At 51.6% G+C, this 21,152-nt stretch overlaps 2 protein-coding genes across 8 annotated transcripts; one reads left to right on the top strand and one right to left on the bottom strand.

Annotated features, from left to right (window-relative positions):
- The first annotated feature begins 9,291 nt into the window (after positions 1-9,291).
- Positions 9,292-12,717, top strand: LOC125404613 (cytochrome P450 2F3-like). Its single transcript, XM_048440614.3, has 9 exons — positions 9,292-9,486; positions 9,906-10,068; positions 10,371-10,520; positions 10,752-10,912; positions 11,291-11,467; positions 11,539-11,680; positions 11,771-11,958; positions 12,198-12,339; positions 12,431-12,717. Exons 1-9 carry the CDS (start codon positions 9,307-9,309, stop codon positions 12,610-12,612), a joined length of 1,485 nt encoding a protein of 494 aa, XP_048296571.2. The 5' UTR covers positions 9,292-9,306; the 3' UTR covers positions 12,613-12,717.
- On the bottom strand, positions 12,707-21,073 carry Egln2 (egl-9 family hypoxia inducible factor 2). 7 transcript variants are annotated; one of them, XM_085693827.2, is made up of 6 exons: positions 20,981-21,073; positions 18,932-20,040; positions 14,357-14,476; positions 13,856-13,992; positions 13,587-13,654; positions 13,066-13,294 (listed from the first exon to the last, which is right to left on the bottom strand). In XM_085693827.2, the coding sequence occupies exons 2-6, from the start codon at positions 19,808-19,810 to the stop codon at positions 13,239-13,241; spliced, it is 1,260 nt and encodes a 419-aa protein (XP_085549953.2). In that variant the 5' UTR covers positions 19,811-20,040; positions 20,981-21,073; the 3' UTR covers positions 13,066-13,238. The 7 variants fall into 7 exon arrangements, with proteins under 7 accessions (XP_085549929.2, XP_085549933.2, XP_048296582.2 ...); XM_085693803.2 differs by lacking the exon at positions 13,587-13,654 and having other exon boundaries at positions 12,707-13,294; XM_085693807.2 differs by lacking the exon at positions 13,587-13,654 and having other exon boundaries at positions 12,707-13,294; positions 20,931-21,063.
- Between the last annotated feature and the right edge of the window lie 79 nt (positions 21,074-21,152).

Below are 21,152 nucleotides of genomic sequence, written 5' to 3'. Positions count from 1 at the left end.
AAGAAATTGGTCATCAAAAAAACAAATAATCCAATTTAAAAATGGGGTACAGACCTAAACAGAGAAATCTAAAATGACTGAAAGACACTTAAGAAAATGTTCAACATCCTTAGTCATCAGAGAAATGCAAATCAAAACAACTCTGAGATTCTATCTTACACCTGTAAGAATGGCCAAGATCAAAAACACTGATGACAACTTATGCTGGAGAGGTTGTGGGGAAAAGGGAACACTCCTGCATTGCTGGTGGAAATGCAAGCTGGTACAACCCCTTTGGATGTCAGTGTGGTGATTTCTCAGAAAATTAGGAAACAACCTACCTTAAGACTCAGCAATACCACTTTTGGGTATATATCCAAAGGATGCTCAATCGTGCCACAAGGACATGTGCTCAACTATGTTCATAGCAGCATTATTTGTCATACCCAGAACCTGGAAACAACCTAAATGCCCCTCAACCGGAGAATGGATAAGGAAAATGTGGTACATTTACACAATGGAGCACTACACAGCTGGAAAAAAATAAAGACATTTTGAAATTTGTGGGCAAATAGATGGATCTAGAAAACATTATATTGAATGAGGTAACCCAGACCCAGAAAGACAAATATCATATTACTCACTCATAAGTGGCTTTTAGACATAAAGCAAAGAAAAACTAGCCTATAATTCACAATCCCAGAGAACCCAGACAATAATGAGAACCCTAAGAGAGACATACATACATGGATCTAATGTACATGAGAAGTAGAAAGACAAGATCTCCTGAGTAAATTGGGAGCATGGGGACCATGGGAAAGGGTAGGAGGGGAGGCGAGAGGAAAGGAGAGGAATGATGAAAAAATATAGCTCAATAAAAACAATTTTTAAAAAGTAACTTGCTGAGTAGTGGTGGTGCACGCCTTTAATCCCAGCATTAGGGAGACAGAGCGAGGGGTCATCATTTGGTGGGTTTTCAAAGAAACAACAGGGCTTGGAGAGGGGAGGGGACTTGGAGTGGAGCCTCCACCTGAACATTCCAGACTCTTTGGATATACGGATGCCAAGGGCTGGGGTGAAACTTCTACCTGAACAATAGCAGTAGCAAAAATGACAGTTATGACATGGCAACAAAATTAACTACAGTTGGGGGTCACCACAACAAGAGGCGTTAAAGGGTCACAGCATTAGGAAGGTTGAGAACCACTGATCTTAGCGCATTCAGAGAGCTGGCACACTACGGACAAAGGGAGGACATCTGTCCAACACCATCTCCCCCTCCAGAAAACTGGAATGTGCTATATCCTAAGACCTAAAGGCTTGCTTCGTTGTTGTGCATGCCTTTCCCAATACTCTTCCTTGCCATTCTATCCAAGGCTTCTTCCCAGATGTTTGGTCACGGAAACAAGAAACAGAAGACAAAAGGCCAGCAGCACAGAGCAGGGCTGATGCTGTGACAAACTGGGACAGGTGGCTCGAGGGCCTTCTGCACTGCCTTGTGGGAGAAATGCGGAAGGTCCCGGAGCAGGGCCTTCTTGGAGGGAATTTGGAGATCAAACTGCTGGAAGGAAACGCAAACAGTAATGGAGGAGGCTGGGTCCACAAAGGTTTGCTACCAAGCTCTTGGTTTGGGTTTTTTGTTTCACTTTCTTATGTTTACTTATATTTTATGTATGGGTGTTTTGCCTTCATGTGTCTGTGCCCTGGTTCCCATGGAGGTCAGAAAAAGGCATCAGATCCTCTGGAACTAGAGTCATGGACGGTTGTGAGCTGCCGTGTGGGTGCTGGGAACCTAACCTGAGTCCTCCGCGAGAGCAACAAGCGCTTTTCACCACTGAGCCATCTCCACAGCCTCTAGGAAATTCTTTATGGCAAAGTCTGAGCTCCAGCAGCCCCCAAAAGCTAGGTTCAGCCTGGCATAGGGGCACACACACTTAACCCCAGCACTCAAGAGGAAGAGGCTGGTGTATCTGTGTGAGTTTGAATCCAGCCTGGTTGACAGAGTGAGATCAGGACAGTCAGAGCTGCAGAGTGGGACCCTGTCTCAAAGAAAAGAGAGAGAGAAAGAGCGAGCTAGGCTCAGCCTCTGTTCCACAATAAATCAATTAAAGAGCCAAGTAATTGTGAAAGTGAGAGAGTTTGGAAAGAAGAACAAATAAAGGTTTCAAGAGTCCTCTAAGCCTGTCATTGGCATGCTGACTTTAGCTTTAGGTTTAAATGGGGAAACAACAGAGTGAGGGAGGCAAAATTGGCACAATTATAGCACTATTAATCTGGCCAGGGTGTGGTCCCATTCATCGCTGCCTCGATTCTCACTCTGCAAAGCAGTCCTAAAGGTGCCAGCCTCACCGCCATGCTTGACTAGAGGGACCTGACACCTACAAGGTGATCAATCACTCCTGCCCCAGGTGCAACTGTCACGGATCATCACTATCTTCTGAAGGATGACCCCGTGCGGCAAGGGTGCCAAGGTGACTCATGGGGGAAGTAAAGGACAAGGACATCTCGCTATTTCAGGAAAAGTAAAAGAGACAGAGGAGAGGAAAATGGAGGCAGTGAGGCCACAGTCTCACCCACCTGGTAGGCCAACCTGAACAGTAGATGCTCTCCAGCAAAAGCAGATTCGGGAGGTCTGTTTCCGTTTCAGAGGGGAATAGAGGATCTGCTGGGAACTGGGCTAGAAGCATTTGTGCAGCGTTCTGGGCTGACTAGTTTTATGTAAACTTGACATGGGCTAAAGTCATCTGTAGGACAATTTCTTAGTTTGTGATCGGCCACTTTGTTCATTGGTGCAGGTTCTCTCAGTTTAACCTAGAGCTAGTGGGTCCAGTTAACCTAGTTAGCCTGCTTGCTCCAGGATCCCCACCCTCTGAGCACCGGAGTTACACCTGGGCTGCTGCATTCACCAAGCATCAACATGGGTTCTGGGTGTCCAAATTCTAAAGACCACACCCCCACCTCCAGCTTTTTACATTTTTATTTTATAGGCATTTAAGTTAAAGATTGAGTCTCAAAGAGAGTTTGGCCACGCATGGCAGTGCACACTTTTAACCCCAGCACCTGGGAGGCAGAGACAGGCAAATCTCTGCAAGTCCCAGGACAGCCAAAGATGGACCCTGTCCCAAAACAAAAAGGGGGTGTTGAACTTTTGGACAGTTTTGAATCTGTTAGGGTTACAGGGACCTGTCGTGCGGTGGTGGCACAGGCCTTTAATCCCACCACTCGGGAAGCAGAGGCAGGTGGATCTCTGAGTTTGAGGAGAGCCTGGTCTACAGAGTGAGTTCCAGGACAGCTAGGACTGTTACACAGAGAGACCCCGTCTCAAAAAACTGAAACAAAAAAAAAAGAAAAAGAAAAAAAGAAAGAAATAAAGGACTATAGGTGCTTTTGGAGATGAACTGCCCTTTACATTTTGAGGTGAACAGGCGATGTCAGGAACCAGATATAGAATGTTCTGACTTAAACATGTGTCTAGGGCTGGAGTTAAGAGTGCTTGCTACCCCTGCAGAGGTCTAAGTCCAGCTTCTAGCATCCACATCAGGTGGCTCACAACCTCTTGCATGCCAGCTCTAGGGGATGTGCACCAACACCCTTCTCTGACTTTCCTTCCTTAAGTTGCTTAGTGTTGGGTATTTGGTCACAGCAATAAAAAAATGAATGGAAATGTGAGGCACATGGCTCAATATCAGAAATGTTTGCCCAGAATCCACCAAGGAGAGCTTCAGGAGTAGTTTAGTGGTAGAGTGCTGGGCTAGAACCCACCTATGAGAGCACTATTTTAGGATGCAAAGGCACAGGCTGGAGAGGTGGTTTAAAGATTAAGAGCACTTGCTTCTTTTTCAGATCTCACCTGGTTTCCCAGCATCATGTTGGGTGGCACATAACCGCTTGTAACCCCAGCTCTAGCGGATCTGGTGCCCTCTTTGAACTCCATTGTCACTTGCACACATGTGCACATGCACACACATGAACACACACACATACACATAATTTAAAAATAATAAAAATACTTTTAAGATTTATTTTATATGTATGAGTGTTTTATTTGCATGTATTTATGTGTGCCATGTGTGTGTCGGGTGCCTGCAGACATGAGGCACCAAACATGCACACAGCAATATATGGCCAGAATAGGGTGTCAGATCCCCTGGAATGGAATTACAGGCGGTTGTGAGCCACCATGTGGATGCAGGGATCCAAACCTGAGTCCACTGCAAGAGCAGTAAGTGCTCTTAACCACAGATCCGTATCTCTAACCCCCATAAATCTGAGCGAGGATGGGGGAATGAAGCCCTAGACTCTATCCTTGGTATGGGAAGAAGGATTATTACAAAGGTTGATGAAGGGTACCAAAAGCTCTGGGTTTAGCACATCTAAAGACTTAAAGATTTAGCAGCTAACATCTTAAACATCCAGGTTGGACTCCCGTTCAGCCAAGAGATTAGTGAGGAGCAGCAACCTTGCAGGACTCTGCCAAAAAATACTCCCCAACACAGGTGCCCTGCTACACTGGGTGTGAACTGAAGAGAAAGGGCAGCCAGAGGACAAAGAGAGGCACCGAGGAAAGGGAGACAGGGACGCCCAGGGAGAAGGGAGACATAGACATTCTAAAACAGAAACCAAATTATGAGAAGGACCAGAATAAATGTGGTGGTTTGGATGAGATGTCCGCCATAGTCTCAGGTGTCTGAGTATTTGGTCCCCCACTGGTGGTGCTGAGGAGGTATGGGCCTTGCTGGAGTAAGCATGCCACTGGAGGTGGACTTTGAGAGTGCAAAGAGTGGCACCGGTCCCAGTGTGCTCTCTAATTCCTGCTTGCAAGTTAAGATGTGATGTTTTAGAACAGTATTTTAGAATGTGCCACATTGGCTTATGGCGTGGAATATTTGTTTAATGATGCAGAGATGTGTTGTATTCTTTTCTGTTGCACTTGTTTGACTCTATGAAGCTGTGTCTCTTTACCTGTCTAAAACACCTGATTGGTCTAATAAAGAGCTGAACGGCCAATGGCAAGGCAGCAGAAAGGATAGTGGGGCTGTTAGGCAGAGAGAATAAATAGAAGGAGAAAAAGAGAGATCAAGGGGCTAGAAAAGAAGGAGCCAACCACACAGCCACACAGCCAGACACAGAATAAGAAGGGGGAAAAGATACATAGAAATAGAAGAAGGTAAAAGACTAGAGGCAAAAGATAGATGGGATAAGTTAAGAAAAGCTGGCTAGAAACAAGCCAAGTTAAAGCGGGGCATTTATAAGAAAGAAAACACCTCTGTGTGATTTATTTGGGATCTGGGTAGTGGGCTCCCAAAGAGTAGAGGAAAAATCAAACAGCAACACGGTGAGCTTTCAGTTCCTGCTCCATGTCGGCCTCTTGCTGCCATGCTTCCCTGTCAAGGCCGGACTCTTATTCCCAAATAAACCCTTACAATTTTTTCAGTTGGTCGGGGGAGATCCCTGCTTTTGAAAGGGTTGGAGTTCACAAAGCCCTGCCCCTCCCTGAGGACCACAGCAGCAGAAAAGTAACTGATACAGATGGAGACTGGAGACTGGAGAGAAGACGGAAAGGGATACAGATGGTCTGAAGGGGAAAAATGGGTGGGACTTAAAAAATCACAGAACAAGAGACTTACTTTGCACCAAGACCTCCTTTAGACTTTCGAGGTACAGACACCAGCCTGGCACAGTGAACCATATTTGTGTTCTCAGCACTTGAAAGGCTAAGACAGAAGGATGGAGAATTCACAGCCAGGCTGCATTGCACAGCGAGAGTCCCACCTCAAAAATAAAATGTTTTTAAAAGTGGCTCAGACTTTAAGTCGGGCGGTAGTGGCACACACCCTTAATTCCACTCGGGAGGCAGAGGCAGGCGGATCTCTGAGTTCAAACTCAGCCTGGTCTGCAGAGTGAGTTCCAAGGACCGTCAGGGCTACACAGGAAAGCCTTGTCTTGAACTCCCTTCAAAAAAAAGTGATCAAGACTGAGCCTGAGGAGATGGATCAGTCAATACACTTGCTGTACAAGCATGAGGATGTGAATTCCATCCCTAGCAGCCATGTAAAAGCCAGGCACTGTGGTACATACCTACATTCCCAGTGCTGAGATGGCAGAGACAGGGGACCCCAGAGCCTGTTGCCCAACCAATCCAGCTGAGCCTGGGAGGTCCAATGAGAGACTATATCTCAGAAAATCAGGTGGGAAGCAGTTGAGGAAGACAGGCAACATCAGCCTCTGGCCTCTGGTGTCCACTCATACACACCCTCACACACAAGAACTCACATAAACACAATTTTTTGTTTGTCTTTTGTTTTTCGAGACAGTGTTTCTCTATGTAGCTCTGGCTGTCCTAGAATTTATACCATGGACCAGGCTGGGTTTGAACTCAGAGATCCGCCTGCCTCTAAATCCAGAGTGCTGGGAATAAGAGGCATGCGCCACCATACCTGCCCAATTTTTTTTTAATTGGTTGGGGGAGATCCCTGCTTTTGAAGGGGTTGGAGTTCACAAAGCCCTGCCCCTCCCTGAGGATCTACAGGCAATTAATGGTTGCTGGGAGGGTAAGAGACATGTCTTCGGTGGTGTAGCCACTGATAAATTCTTCATGCTCTTCTGTAATTGATCCTAATTAACCTCATTAGTTGGCAAAAAAACCCATAAAAATAGAAGAGCGAGCTAGGAAGAGGACGGGGACCAGTGGCGGTGGGGTCAGACAAGAGAGGGTGGAGGGGTGGGAGAACATAATCAAGATGCATATATATATATATATATATATATATATATATATATTATGAAAATGTCATAATTAAACCTGTTAATATGTACAATATATGCTAATAAAAGCTTGGTTAAAAAGAAAAAATAAAATTCTTTCAAGTAGAAAACAGGGCTTAAAAAAATCCTGGGCTTGAAAAGCTGACACTCCAGGGTGCAGCGCAACACAATGAAAAGAGAGACCAGGAGTTGGAGAGAAACCCAGACTCTAATATAAAGAACCCATCGTGTCAGGTGGTGGTGGTGCATGCCTTTAATCTCAGCACTAGGGAGGCAGAGGCAGGCAGATCTCTGTAAATTCGAGGCCATCCTGGTCTACAAGAGCTAGTTCCAGGACAAGCTCCAAACCTACAGAGAAACCCTGTCTCGAAAAACAAAAATCAATCAAACAATCAATCAAAAAAAAAAAAAAAACAAAAACAAAAACACAACAACATTCTGACCTGTGGGGGCAGGGCTGGGCAGGAAGAATATCTCATCCTCCAGTACAGTTAGTCCCGCCCCCTGAGTAAGGGTTCTGCCCCTCAAAAGGAGGATGTTGCAGAGGCAAAGACCTGATGGAGGATCCTGAGGTCGACAGGGGAGGGCTGGAAGGGATGGGGATGTAGCCTGGCTGATAGAATTCTTGTCCAGTATTCACAGACGCCTGGGCTCCATTACCCAGCACTGTATAAAATGCTGTGGTGACTCACGCCTATAAGACTGTTCAACATTCAGGAGGTGGAGGCAGAAGAATCAGGAGTTCAAAGTCATCCTTGACACACACACAGTTGCAGAGCAGCCTGGGATACCTGAGACGCTGTCTTAACAAGTGGGTGGGGACTGGAGCTGAGAGCACTTGTTTTTATAGAGGACCCAGGTTTGATTCCCAGCATTCACTGGCAGCCTACAGTTCTCTGGAACTACAGTTCCACAGGGTAGGATGCCGTCTTCTGACTCCCCAGGCACCAGACACACATGCAAGCAAAACACTCACACACGTAAAATAAATATCGGAAAGACAGAAAAGATAAAACTGGAGATATACAGAGAGGGAAAGAGACATGGTGGGCTAGGGGAATGAGGGAAGAGAGAGAGAAAAGGAAGACAGAGGCAGAGGCTCATAGAGAGAGAGAAGCCGGTATAGGGAGCAGAGCAGCGCGTAGATCAGAGGGAGACACTCCCAGAAACAAGTCAGCCCCAGCCTCTTCCAGGGCCCCCTACCTTACCCCCTAGGTCTGGGCTCCCTGCCAGGCAGGAAAACTGGATCCAAGAGGCAAGGGAGGGGCAGGAAGGTGGACCACATTCCCGAACAGTCTGTCCTCGAGAACTGACTGGCTCCACCCAGGGGCTGCTGCAGACCTGAGTGGGGCCCTCCAGCGTGTGCCCCTAGAGCAAGGGGGCTCATAAAGAGATATGCATCTGCTATCTTGGCCTAGTCTCAGACAGGGCTTCCTCCTGAGGGTTCTGGAAGGGCTGGAGGTTAGGTGGTATAGTAACAGACTTGGCACCTTGGAAAGAAAGCCAAAGCCTGGGGATGGAGGTAGCCCACGTTCTGGGGCAAGAAGTAAGCAGAATGAATGTGAAAGTCTCCCAAAAACTGCAAGGCTGGTGGCACCAGAGCCTAGGGAAGAGCAACAAGCATCAGTGGGAAAAGTACAGGAACCAACAGCATACAGGCTTCCAGGAACAATGGAAAAAGCCAGGAATAGAGGTGCACACCTTTAATGCCAGCACTTAAGAGGCTGAGACAGGAGGATCATGAATTTGAGACCAGTCTGGACTATATGATGAAATCCAATCTTTTAAAAGGGGAAGTTGAGGAGCAGAGTAGCAAGGAGGTTAAGACCATTTACTGCACTTCCAGAGGACCCACACCCAACCAACTGTGGGTGTTCAGTTCCCAACACCCACTTAGCAGCTCACAGTCCTGGAACTCCAGTTCCAGGGGATCTGATGCCCTCCTCTGGCCTCCCTGAGCACCAGGAATACATGGGGTGCAGAGACATATAGGCAGGCAAAACACCCATAAACATAAAATTAAATAAAAGTTATTTATAAAGAAGAAAGAAAAGCAACAGAATTGATAAAGTCCCAGGTATGAGTTTTTAGGAACCACAGGCCCAGGGCACAGGCATGCCAGGCCAGTGATATCGGTGGTGGCTATAGGAGTCGGGAATGTATTCAGGAAGCAAAAGATACACACACCTGTCTGTCATTTGGAGGTATGGTCCAGAAGAACACACAGGTCTACAGGTATTAGGGTCTTGAGAGGATGCATCACCAGAGCACCCGGCTGAGTTTGTACATGAAAATGGCAGACTGAAGGGCATACTCGTGTGTATACACACACACACACACACACACACACACACACACACACACACACACACACAGCACGACGCCTGGGGGAGAACACATGTGAGGAGAACTGGAAGAATTCCTGGGGGCAGGGTACAGGGATCAGAGCAACCCCAGACTCTCACCCCTCCCACACTGATCTCCGCCCTACTGCTCCCTCCTTAAAATTCCCTGCAAATTAAACCGTGCCAAGGACTCCAGGCATCAAGGATCTCAGGCACGATGGTCACCTGCGTGGCAGCGCTGCTGCTGCCGGTTCTGATGCTGATGCTTGCCTGGTGGGGTTGGCTGGTCCGCCGAGCTCAGCTGCAGAGAGGCTTACCCCCTGGGCCCAAGCCACTGCCTTTGCTGGGGAACTTGCTGCAGTTGCAGTCTGGACACTTGGACCGTCTGCTCATGGAGGTAGCTCCTGCTGTGGGCTGGGAGGGCAGAACTCTGGATTTGTGAAGATGCTATTGTGTTCAGAAGAGAGGGTAGAAATCCTGGTTTACTGAAAGGAGACAGCTGAGAGGATAGAGAGCCTGGACTCCTGTGTCTGGAGGGAGCAGAGTGGGCCCTGGACCCCTGTGTCTGAGGGAGGAGGCTGGGGCCTGGACCCTTGTGTCTGAGGGAGGAGGGCTGGGAGAGGAGGATTAGGGTCTAGACCGGTAGAGCTGGGCTAAACTCTTGGGTCTGAAAAGGGAGCAGGGATTTAGAACTCCTGGACCTGTGAAATGAGGGGCTGAGACGGAAACTTTTAGGGCTGAGAAAGACGAGGGCTCTGAGGTCTCTATGGAGATCACAAGCCTGGACTGAGTACTTCTGAGCACCACTCCCCATAGCTCTCCAGCCACTGGGGCCCAGTGTTCACCGTGTGGCTGGGACCGCGCCCTGCAGTGGTGCTGTGCGGCTACAAGGCACTGCGGGATGCATTAGTGCTGCAGGCGGATGCATTCTCCGGCCGTGGGGCCATGGCTGTCTTCGAACGCTTCACCCACGGAAACGGTGAGGCCTAGCGTGGGTGGAGCGAATACTAGACCAGCCGGACAAAATGGGCGGGGCCTAATAGAGTGCCTCTGATGAGGGCGAACCGTTAAGAATTGGGGTTCTATCGACATTCACAACGCAGCCAATAGGAGCCTAAGTACCTAAACTCTGGAGAGCAAGCGCTGGTCAGGAATCCGACCTGCAAATGCAGGATCAGGGCACGTGGGCTGGGGGAAAAAAAGCAAAGCAATTAAGAAGTCCCAAGAGTGGCAAGCAACTGGACCCTGCGTGGCCAACTCTACCTTTGGTTCCCACTGTAGGCATAGTGTTTTCTAATGGGCCGCGCTGGAAGACGCTGCGCAACTTTGCACTTGGGGTCCTGAGGGAGCTTGGCGTGGGAACGGGGACCATAGAAGATCGCATCCTAGAGGAGGCGGCATGCCTGTTGGACGAATTTCAAGCCACCATGGGTGCGGCCTGGCAGGGAAAGACGAAGTACCTGGTTGCGGGGGTGGGAGTGGGGGCGAAGGGGTGTGACTGACAGAGCGCCAAAATGCTTTGGTGCAAGGCAGATTCCAAGGAGCTAGGTGGAGGGACCAGGGCTTTTGTGTGAGGGTATCAAACCATCTTATTCAGAGTTTTGAGGGTAAGGGTCTCCTTACTAGCCACAGTTTTACTACCAAAGCTGTTCTCAACCCCAGGAGCTCCATTTGACCCCCGGCAGCTTTTGGATAACGCTGTGTCAAATGTCATTTGTTCTGTGGTCTTCGGAAAGCGCTATAACTATGGTGACCCGGAGTTCCTGAGGCTCCTGGACCTCTTCAGTGACAATTTCCGCATCATGAGTTCCCGATGGGGTGAGGTGAGAGGATGGGCTCCAATTCCTCCCTTTTAGGAACAAACAGCCTTATGCCAACCCCCAGGGGCATACATAGCCCTACCTACAGTGGCACATTAAGATGCAAGTGTCAAGACTGTAGACTGAATGACAGAGTTCTATAACCCACAAAATCCTCATTTAATCTCCCCATTGGGAAACCACAGCCTTCTCCAAGGCTGTATTAATTAAGACTGTTTCAGCAGGGGGTGGTGGCACGTGCCTTTGATCTCAGCACTGGGAAGGCAGTTAGGAAGATCTCTTTAAGTTTGAGACCATCCTGGTCTACAGATTGAGATCCAGGTTAGCTACACAGTGATACATCTCAAAAACAAACAAATAAATAGAACCCTGTCTCTCCAGACATACAATATGTTCCCATCCTTCATGGACTGGATCCCTGGTCCCCACCACCGAATCTTCAAAAATTTCCAAGAGCTCCGACTCTTCATCGCTGAGCAAATTCAGTGGCACCGGCAGTCACGACGGGCTGGGGAACCCCGTGACTTCATTGATCGTTTCCTCGACCAAATGGATAAGGTATACGTTCCTGCCGCAGTAACCTCTACCCTTCCCACCAAGCAGCTGCATTAGTCTCCCTCTGTCCACAGGAGCAGCAGGACCTGGGAAGCCATTTCCAGGATGAGACACTGGTGATGACCACTCACAATCTTTTCTTTGGTGGCACTGAGACCACAAGCACCACGCTGCGTTACGGGCTCCTCATTATGCTCAAGTACCCAGAGGTGGCAGGTTAGGGAACTGGGTCCTCCCCAGAGCCTGAAAGAGAGGGCAGCTGGGGCGGAACTTAGTAAAGCACAGCTCAGACTCTGATGACCCCAGCCAAGGTGCAAGAGGAGCTGGATGCCACTGTAGGTCGGACCCGCGCCCCCAGACTGGAGGACCGAACCCGCCTGCCCTACACCAACGCGGTGCTGCATGAGATCCAGCGCTTTATCAGCGTGCTGCCACTGGGGCTGCCTCGGGCTCTCACCCGAGATACACACCTCAGGAACCATTTCTTGCACAAGGTGCACAGGGAGTCTGAGAATTCTGCACTGGGAGAAGGGAGCATAAGTGTCTATTTAGAAATTAGGCTCAGTGAGGACTCCACTCCCAAGCTATTAATATCATCTCAGGGGCCGGGGGGGGGGGGTGGTGGTGGTGAGAACTTGCCCAACACCTGCAAGGCCCTGGGTTAGGTGCCAAGCTCAAAAATATAAAGGGTCTTTGTAAGGTGCTCATACTCAGTAACTGTGTGTACCCCCAGGGCACGTTTGTGATTCCCCTGCTTGTGTCTGCGCACCGGGATCCTACCCAATTCAAGGACCCTGATCATTTCAATCCCACCAATTTCTTGGATGACCAGGGCGAGTTCCAGAACAATGATGCTTTCATGCCTTTTGCCCCAGGTCTGGACCAGGAGGGAGGGGACCCGAGTGGCTAGCACTGGGGAACTGGCAGGTGCTCACTCATCCCATATCTGCATCCATGTATCCACAGGAAAGCGGATGTGTCTGGGAGCTGGGCTGGCCCGCTCTGAGATCTTCCTCTTCCTCACTGCCATCCTGCAGAAGTTCTCCTTGCTCCCCGTGGGAAGTCCTGCCGACATCAACCTTACTCCACAGTGCACTGGACTGGGCAATGTGCCACCAGTCTTCCAGCTCCGCCTGGTGGCCCGCTGAGTTGGGCTCCACTACTCTGACCTCAGTGGTCCTGAGGTCCTTAGTTGCCCTAACTGTACATGTAAATCTATTTACAAAGAGGAATACAAGCATGTGCAGCTCTGAGGTAAACTTTTATTACTTGGCTGGCAGGACTTCCATACCCATGCTCCTCATGGCACCTTAGTCTGCCCAAGCCATGGCATCCCAGTCCATAAAGTGCCATAGCCAATGGGGTTGGGGAGTCACTTCACATTCCAGGCTGGAGGAGTGGGGAGGGGGTATGAGTATGCCCCCCCCAACAGACCTTCGCCAGCAAGAGGCCATGACTCACCTCAACCCCAAATCCTGCCTCCTCTAAGCTCAACACGCAATGGACCAGACATGCCAGACATGGCAGGACATAGGCCACCAGCCTCACCGGCCACTGCCTAGGTCACAACCCAGCCCCAAACACAAGGCAGCAGAGGTCTCTCCTTGTTGGTCCTCAGTGATGCTTATGCCCGCCACACCACGCAGTACGGAGGAAGCCAGAAGCAGCAGCAGTGGCAGGTGGGGAGCGGGCACTGAGGCTAATGAGCTGCAGCTGGGCCCGGGGCTCCCCTGAAGGCAGGGAGCTGCTGATCCATGCAGCTCTGGACTGGCCATTAGGTGGGTGTAGTTGGCTGTGACACAGGAACCTGGACACCTTTTTGTCCCGATGCTGAGGAGGAGAGGAAGACAAGACACTGTGAATCACTAGGAAGGGACAGAGACACAAAAGAAACATGGGACAAAGGGGAGAACATTAAGAGAAAAGTGGGACTCAGGCTGGAGACAGCAGGAAAGCAGGCAAGAACCGGGGGTGAGGGACTTAATAAAAGGGCTGTGGGTGTGGGCTGGTGGTTGTACTAGCCTAGTGTGGCAAAGGCCCTGGGTACCACTCTCAGCACCAGAAAAAAAGGGTAAGGACTGTGACCTGGCAGCTATGAAGGGCAAAGGAGGAAAACAGGTACCTAGCTGATACTTGTCTCTGGCTGCTGCCCGCTCCTTGGCATCAAAATACCAGACAGTGATGGCGTACCTGGGAAATCAGGCAGTCAGATCAATTCTAGTTGCCACCTCTGGTGACACATCCACCCTTTTACATCACTTGATTCTGGGTCCCACTTAGGCCCTCTCAGCATCTCATCACTCTCCCCTGTCACTCTGAGGGTTGGGAGGATCTAAGAAATCTTTGGCACAGGGGAAACAGCTGAGCACATTCCTAAAGTACAGGTCATACCTGGTGGCATAGGCTGGTTTCACCTCATGTGGGTTCCGTCGGTCAGACCAGAAAATGAGCAACCGGTCAAAGAGTGGCTCGATGTTGGCTACCACTGGCCGACCCTCAGGGAAGATCTGCAGCAGGCCACCATGCACCTGGGGGCAGGCCAGATAAGGCTACTGGTGAAGCCTGTAGCCTCTGCCTTATATTGCACCCATGCGCCCACCAGGGGGCGCAGCGCTAGCACACATCACTCCCTCCTACCACTCAGGCACTTAAAATGAAATGACAGCCCAGACTCTACATTGCCATGGAGATGGGCAGGAAGCTACTAAGGACAGGAAGGGGGGGGTGCGCAACAAGTCTGGGTGGGGCTAAGCAGATGGCACCATTCCCGGAAAGGAGGCCACAGTCAGCTACAGAGACGCCCTCAGACCTTACTGCCCTGTGAGCTGAGAGAAGGGGAGGACAGAACCCCAGTTGGAATATTAGAATACCATCAAAACTCCCACACCCTACCTTAACATCCCAGTTCTGATTCAGGTAATAGATACAGGTGATGCAGCGCCCGTCGCCGTGGGGATTGTCAACATGCCTCACGTACCCGAGGCCATTGCCTGGGTAACACGCCACCATGGCCTGGAAGAAATGGAGGAAGGTAGTTTACTGAGACCAGAGGAAACCCTTGCCCCTGGTCTGTCCTGGATCACTTTAGGTTATGTGAGCTCCAGCCCACATTCCCTAATTCAGCCACACTCTATCCTCAAGTTCAACAATCCACTCTCCTACCTCTATACCCAGCCCCAAACCAGAGGGACTCAATGTGTAAATGATAGTGCTTTTTGAAAAGATCCTAACCCTAGTCAGGTGTAGAGGTGTATGGTGCACACCTGATCCTAGCACTTAGCAGGTGGAAGCAGGAGAGACACAGGTTCAAGGTCAGCTTGAACCACCCAGCAAGAGCAGAGCCTGAGTTCTGAGATATGAAGGCTTCAGCCTTCGCACATCAGAGGTTCTGTTAGGGCTCGAAGGAGATGCAGCCTGGATTTTTTTAAAGGTGCCCTCAGATAATCCTAATGTGAAGTCATGCTGAGAGCTGCTACTATTGACTACAGATTCCAAACACGTGCACATGACAGGAACCTAGAGTTCCAGCTCCAGGCATCCTGCACACTGCTGGCAGCCCCAGTGCCTGAGTAGTCCTCCTATCCCACTGTAAACCGGGGCTGATAAATCCCTTCCATCCATCTGCAGCATTGCCTCCTCGGAGACACGGTGTTTCCAACATCTCAGAGACAGGCCTCTGCTGGGCTTGGTTTCTGTGGGCATGGATCTGGCTAGAGTCCTACATTCCCCTGCCTCTCAACCAGGCAGCCAGGGCTCAAGTAAGACAAGGCCCAGACACCTCTGCAGACTCAAGCCACAAGGTCAAGTGTCTGTAGCTGAATGAGCTGTGGCACTGGGGAGGTAAATTAAGTTCCCCACTTCAGGTTGTTGTGAGAAGCGAGCTAGACTATGAACGTCTGCAAAGACACAGCACTGCAGCCGCAGGACAGAGAACTGGAGCACAAGCTGCAATGCTACTTAAAGGAAAGAATCCTTGCGCCACCCTCTACCCAACACCACTGGGAGTTCAGACGAAGCAAAATGGAGTAGTTAGCAAGAGAACCCTTTGGTTTTTGCCCAGTCAGCAGCCACCACTCTCGACCCTACCATCCAAGTACCACTCCGCAAGTTTGGGCTCCTTGACAATGCTCAGCTATACTTTTGGGTCCAGTTTAGCTCAGCAAGACAAGCAAAGAAAAACACTCAAAATCAGACACATCACCATCTGCCGCCAAGCCAAAAGGCTTACCCAGCACTCCATGAAGGTCAGCTGATTCAGCCTTATATCCTCCTCCCAAGGTTCTTCTCAACCCATTAATCCCAGGGCCCAACCCACTGTGGATGCCTAAGGCCTCTGCCTCCGATCTATACACCTGATCCACCACAGATCCTACCTTTGCAAAGAGACCAGGAAAGCCTGCCACCATCTAAGGTTACACGGCAGTAGAGGGCTTCAGCACCAGGGTAGAGTAACTGAGAAGGCCCCAGAGGGAAATCCAGGCCTCTAAGATCAGAACAACGAATCTTCTCTGCATTGCTCCTGCAGATGGGATGGCATGCTAAGCAACCACTCACTGGCAGGAAAGAATGTGGCTGTGGCCCTGGTGGCCTGGAATCATGAGTCACTGATTAGAGAGGAGCAAGGCCTCCTTAGCTGGGAGTCCAATCACAGCTCAAGCAGGTTCCGCACGTTGATGGGAGGGCAGGCAGTGCTGTACTGCCTTTAATCAATCACCACGCAGCACTACACACCCAGAAAAGTACACTTCCCACGATAGGCACCAAGACCACCACCCTGCAGGGCCTGACCCTCCCTCTGCTCTCAGCCTCAACAGACCTACCTCCTCCCCACCTTCAAGCCTATACTCCTGCCTATGCTGTGTAAGAGGTCCCCAGACCTTAGCACGACTGAGGCCATGTTGGAGATACCATTCTGGCCTTAAAATCCAGCACATAGGCCCCAATATCTGCCACAGTGGGAGCAAAGACTTGGCTCATAATTCTAGCAAAGTCCTTAACTGTGCTAACCTTGTTTTTTGGCTTCTGTAGTTCTGCTTCTTGCTAATTGTGACAATCAGTAAAATGCAACAACCAGGATGTGCTTTAAGGCTTAAAAGACAAAGCTATAAGGTTTAGGGCTGCATGATCTGGGCATGTTCCCCATGCAGCTACTGACTGGCAATAAAGTTTTTCTTTTTGGCTTTAAGAGTGTGTATGTGGTGGTCCCCGGCGGGCTTATCTCACAATACTACTGCTCAGGACTCAAGCATCTAGCTGACTGTCCAAGAAGTCAGAGTACCCAGTGCACTACCTGCTACGTCAAAGTGCTGCCCTGAAACCATGCCCTTGAGGAAAAGCTTCAACCATAAGGACTGCAGTAGAGTGGTAAAGGAACTTACTCTCCACCCTTTCCCCCTCAAAAGCAGGGAGAAGGGATCACTCAGGGATGCTGGAGCTCCTGCTACTAGTAATGTGCTAAGGACCCTACCACCACCACACACACATCAGAAGCCAGTGTCTCAGTCAGACAGTAGGCCCGGCCTCCAAGCTGCTCTTAAAGGAGCAAAGTAAATAAGATGGACCTTCACTGGGGTACCCTCTGCTCATCTTTGATACCAGAGAGTCAAGTCCTCCAGTTACAAGTCAACAGAGAAGAGAGGGCTAGAAGGAAGAAGTAATGTAACCCAGGGCTGACCTAGGTTACGCTGGTCAGGCCACACTGGTAGTCAGTGTCCTCACCGCCACTGCCATCACCTCAACACTCACTCTAGAGCACAAGAAGGGAAGTTGCACGTGGTCCTTACCCTTTGTAAGTGAGAGAGCATGGAGCTGCTGTGCAGAGTGATGGGACTGGCTCCCTCTTTCCACTAGCCTGACCTGTGCTTACCTCCCCATGAGGGCCACTGAGAGCTTACACTATGACTCTTCCACTTCCCAATCTTAGCTCAGGTCCTGTAACCAACCACATCCAGACGGGAGAGATACTGCAGGGGAGACAACCTATTCCTTCAACCCTTTCCCAAAGTGCTAGTAGCTAGGCACCTGAGCCAGCTTTCCCATCCTCTAAAGCTAAAGAGTTTATAGCCCACTTTCCCCTGGTCTCCCCACTGACGTCCCTCCTGTGAGGATTGTGGATACCAGTTGCCACTGCTGAGCCCGGGAAGCAAAACTGATCTTGCCTGCACAGGAGCCAAACCCAGGGAGGGGCCAGTTCTGGCTCTTCAGCTATCAAGTAACGGGAGGGAGAGGGAAGTAGGACAGGTTCCACTTGGGGTGGAGAGGAAACAGGCCTGGGCCCCAGGGAGAAGGGGGAAGGGTTGGGGGTGGCAAACCCTGATCCCCAAGCCAGTTTCAGCCTGGAAAGAAAGCTGTACTGAGGTAGAAACCAAGATAGAAGCTAAGCGACAAGGGAGGGGACCATCATGAGCACAGCCTCTCGCTCACAGGGCAGAACACAGCCTACAATATCACCAGTCAGGATCTGCTGTTGGCCAGCAGCAGGTACTCTCAACAGACTGCATCCATATGACACCAAGACTCAGGCTCACACTCTTCCATCAAGAGAACGGAAAGGCCATGGAGGTCACGGTCTAGTCAGGGCTCCTGACCCCTGGTTCTTGAATGGACAGCCTGACAACCACCAACAAATTCTAACCATATGTGCACCTTTCCTGAAAAGGTCTATGGCTTTGAGCAGATTATCTGAAAAGCCTTGGCTCCAAAAACATTAGGATCTACTGTTCTGCAACACGAAAAAGGAATAGAGAAAACTATAAACACAGAGGGTCAAAGAAAGAGACCGGAGACAAGCAGGCAGGAAGTGACAGACGGCCAGAGGATGAAGAAAGGGACTAGGGCAGGGAAGAGTGGGAAAGATGTGGACAAGTGTTCTACCTGGGCCGGCACTGTCACCCAGTGTCACCTCCAGGAAGCTGCTCTTGATGCAGATGCCAAGAGCAGGCTCAAAGGGCAGAGTGGAGCCCAGGTGCTCAATTAGACAGGCAGCACACCCCATCTTCAGTCTAGGCTACCCCAACACTGCCTCTTCCCTTCAGCCTTCTGGTGGAACAAGCTTCTGTCACCCTTAACTACCCTTGGTCTTCCAAGGGCAAGGACCTCTGCCATCCTAGGCTGAACAGGTACAAAAATCAAAGCCCAGCCAGGCAGTGGTGGTGCACGCCTTTAATTCCAGCACTCAGGAGGCAGAGGCAGGCAGATCACTGAATTCCAGGCCAGCTTGGTATACAGAGGGAGTTCCAGAACAGCCAGGACTGTTACATAGATAAACCCTATCTCAAGGTAAAACAAAACAAAAATAAATAATTTTTTTTAAAAAAAGTAAAAAGCCCAGTGAGAGGAAGAGACACAAGGCCCCGCAGGTAACTGTAGCCCTTCTGGTGGAGCTGCCTACGCTCTGCGATATAACCCCAGACTTATCTCCAAACCCACATGCCAAAGTACTAGGCACTCACCGAAAAAGTGCCTTACCTTGGTGCGGCCATTGATGACGTAGTTGCCCAGCCGCCCCGCACAGTGGCGGATTACAGTGTCCACATGAGCCATGAGGGCACCAATGCTCCTGCAGCTTGGCTCGTGGCCTTCTACCCAGGCAATCTGGTCCCCACGAATGCTGCGCGGTGGGATCGCCCGCTGGCTCACTAGTTGCCCATCACGCAGACGTCCGCCCCACTTCAGGGCTTCCACCTCCGCCAGCACACGGCCACCCAGTGTTGCCCCCAAGAAGTTGTCCTTGACGCAGATACCATAATACCGCATGCAAGGCACAATGTAGTCCAGGGCCAGGCGCTCAGGTGCAGAGGATTGCGTTTCCTCCCTCAGCCTAGCACTTGCCTCGCCACTGCTACTGGTAGTGTTGTTGTTGCTGCTGCTGCTGCCGCTGCCACCGCTGCCACAGCCCACACCACTTTCCCCCTTGGCTTCCTGGTTCTCTTGCCTGGCCCATGGTCGCTTGCTGGGTAAAGGGGCATCCCCACCATCCTTGGCCCACTTCCGTTTGGGGGCCTCAGGCCGGGCACCCTGGGCCGCCAGTCGCTGGCACTCCTTGGTGACCAGCGCAGCAGCGCCTTCACTCTGCAGTGGCCACAGCTCACCACCATCCTGCCCACCAAAGCCCTCCCGAAGGGGACTGGCAGTGGTAGTGGTAGCAGTGGCTGTGGTTCTGGGGGTCCCATTGCCAGCCGAGGCCTCACCAGATGATCCTGGACGGTGGTAGGAGGGTAGCAGGGGGCAGGGCAGGTAACTCTCCACCCCCATCCTGGCTCGGCTAGGCTCCAAGGACTCTGACACAGACCCTGGCAACTGAGGGAGAGTCTGATTCAGGGCCTGCGGCTGGCACGGGCTGTCCATGGCAGCAGTGTCTTCATCCCCCGGGCATGGAGGGTACGGCCCGGGCCCATGGTGCCACCCTCCTCCGCCTTCTCCTCCTCCACTTGATGCAGCCGGGGGCCGCTGGGCCTGGTGTGAGGCAGGGTGAGGCAGGGCAGGCAGCAGGGGTTCCTCTAGTGCCCCGGGGGTGCTCACTGGTCCCCAAGTCCACAGTTGTCCCTAGGAGCTTGAGAAGGGACTGGTGGGGGGGGCTGGAAAAGAGAAAAAGAAGAGGAGTTACAGACAAGCAGGTAGAAAGGGCTGGAAATGGTACCAGCAGTAAGTAGATGACAGACACATTCACAGTGAACACATACACACACTGAGGCAAGATGGGGCGCAGAACTTGGGAATTAGAGAGGGAAGGATTGGCAGAGGAATATAGGGAAAGAGTAGAAGAAAAAGGCTGCATGGGAGGCCCAATAAGAGGACGGCAATAAATGAATAATCTAAGAGATCTGAGGGAGAAAAACAACAGCGATAAGTGGGAAACGGGTACCTGCCTGAGGGGTCCATAGAGACTCGGAGAGTGACACAGAAAACGGGAGTGAGGAATCTAGGATAAAGTCGGGGTTGTGGGGAGCCGGCGGGCACTGCCACCGCGCAACATTTGCGGGAACCGGATCACCTAAGTGGAAGGCCACGAGCCAGGGCAGGCGGGGAAAACCGGGAGTCCAGGGACAAAGAGAACAGGGAGGAAAACAAGACTACAGGGGAGCGGGAGGGACGGTGGGGTCGACCTGTGCCCTACGGGAGGAAGCCTACTGGGGCCCGACACACACCCAGACGGAAGGGAGGTTCTGCCAGACAGACGGACTGACGGAAGGGAGGCCGGGAGGAGGGTCGGATCAGACGGCCTCCCTCCCAACCCCCTCCGCAGCGGCCCAGGGGACGCCGGACGCCGCGGGCGACTGAGGCGGGGCCGCACCGGCCCGGCCCCTCCCCTCGGTGGCGGCCGCGCGCTCCCGCTGCCCTCAATGGCCCGCCCCGCCGCGCCGGGCGCGCGCTTCCCTCCCCACCCCCACCCGCCCAGCGCGGGGTCGCCGCCGCCCGCGCCCCGCCTCCCGCTTCCCGCCCGGCCGCCCGCGCCCTGCCGCCCGACCTCTGGGATCCTTCTCCTCCCCGGGTCTTCCCTTCGCGCGACCTCCTCACCGAGCTTTTTCCTTCGGCCTCGGCGCCGCCGTTTGTGCCAGCCGCCCTGCGCCTCACAGCGCGCCATACCCCGCCCCCCACCGCCCGCGACGCCCCGCCCCCGCCTCGCCCGGTGGGCACGTGACCGCGGCCCGGCCGAGGAGGCTGCGCATGCGCGAGCAGGATGTTGCCG

The sequence above is a fragment of the Myodes glareolus genome, chromosome 1, assembly GCF_982192425.1.
Source record: "Myodes glareolus chromosome 1, mMyoGla1.1, whole genome shotgun sequence".
Lineage (NCBI taxonomy): Eukaryota > Metazoa > Chordata > Mammalia > Rodentia > Cricetidae > Myodes > Myodes glareolus.
Note: the sequence above shows the minus strand (reverse complement) of the source record. Positions and strands in the feature narration are given on the sequence as shown.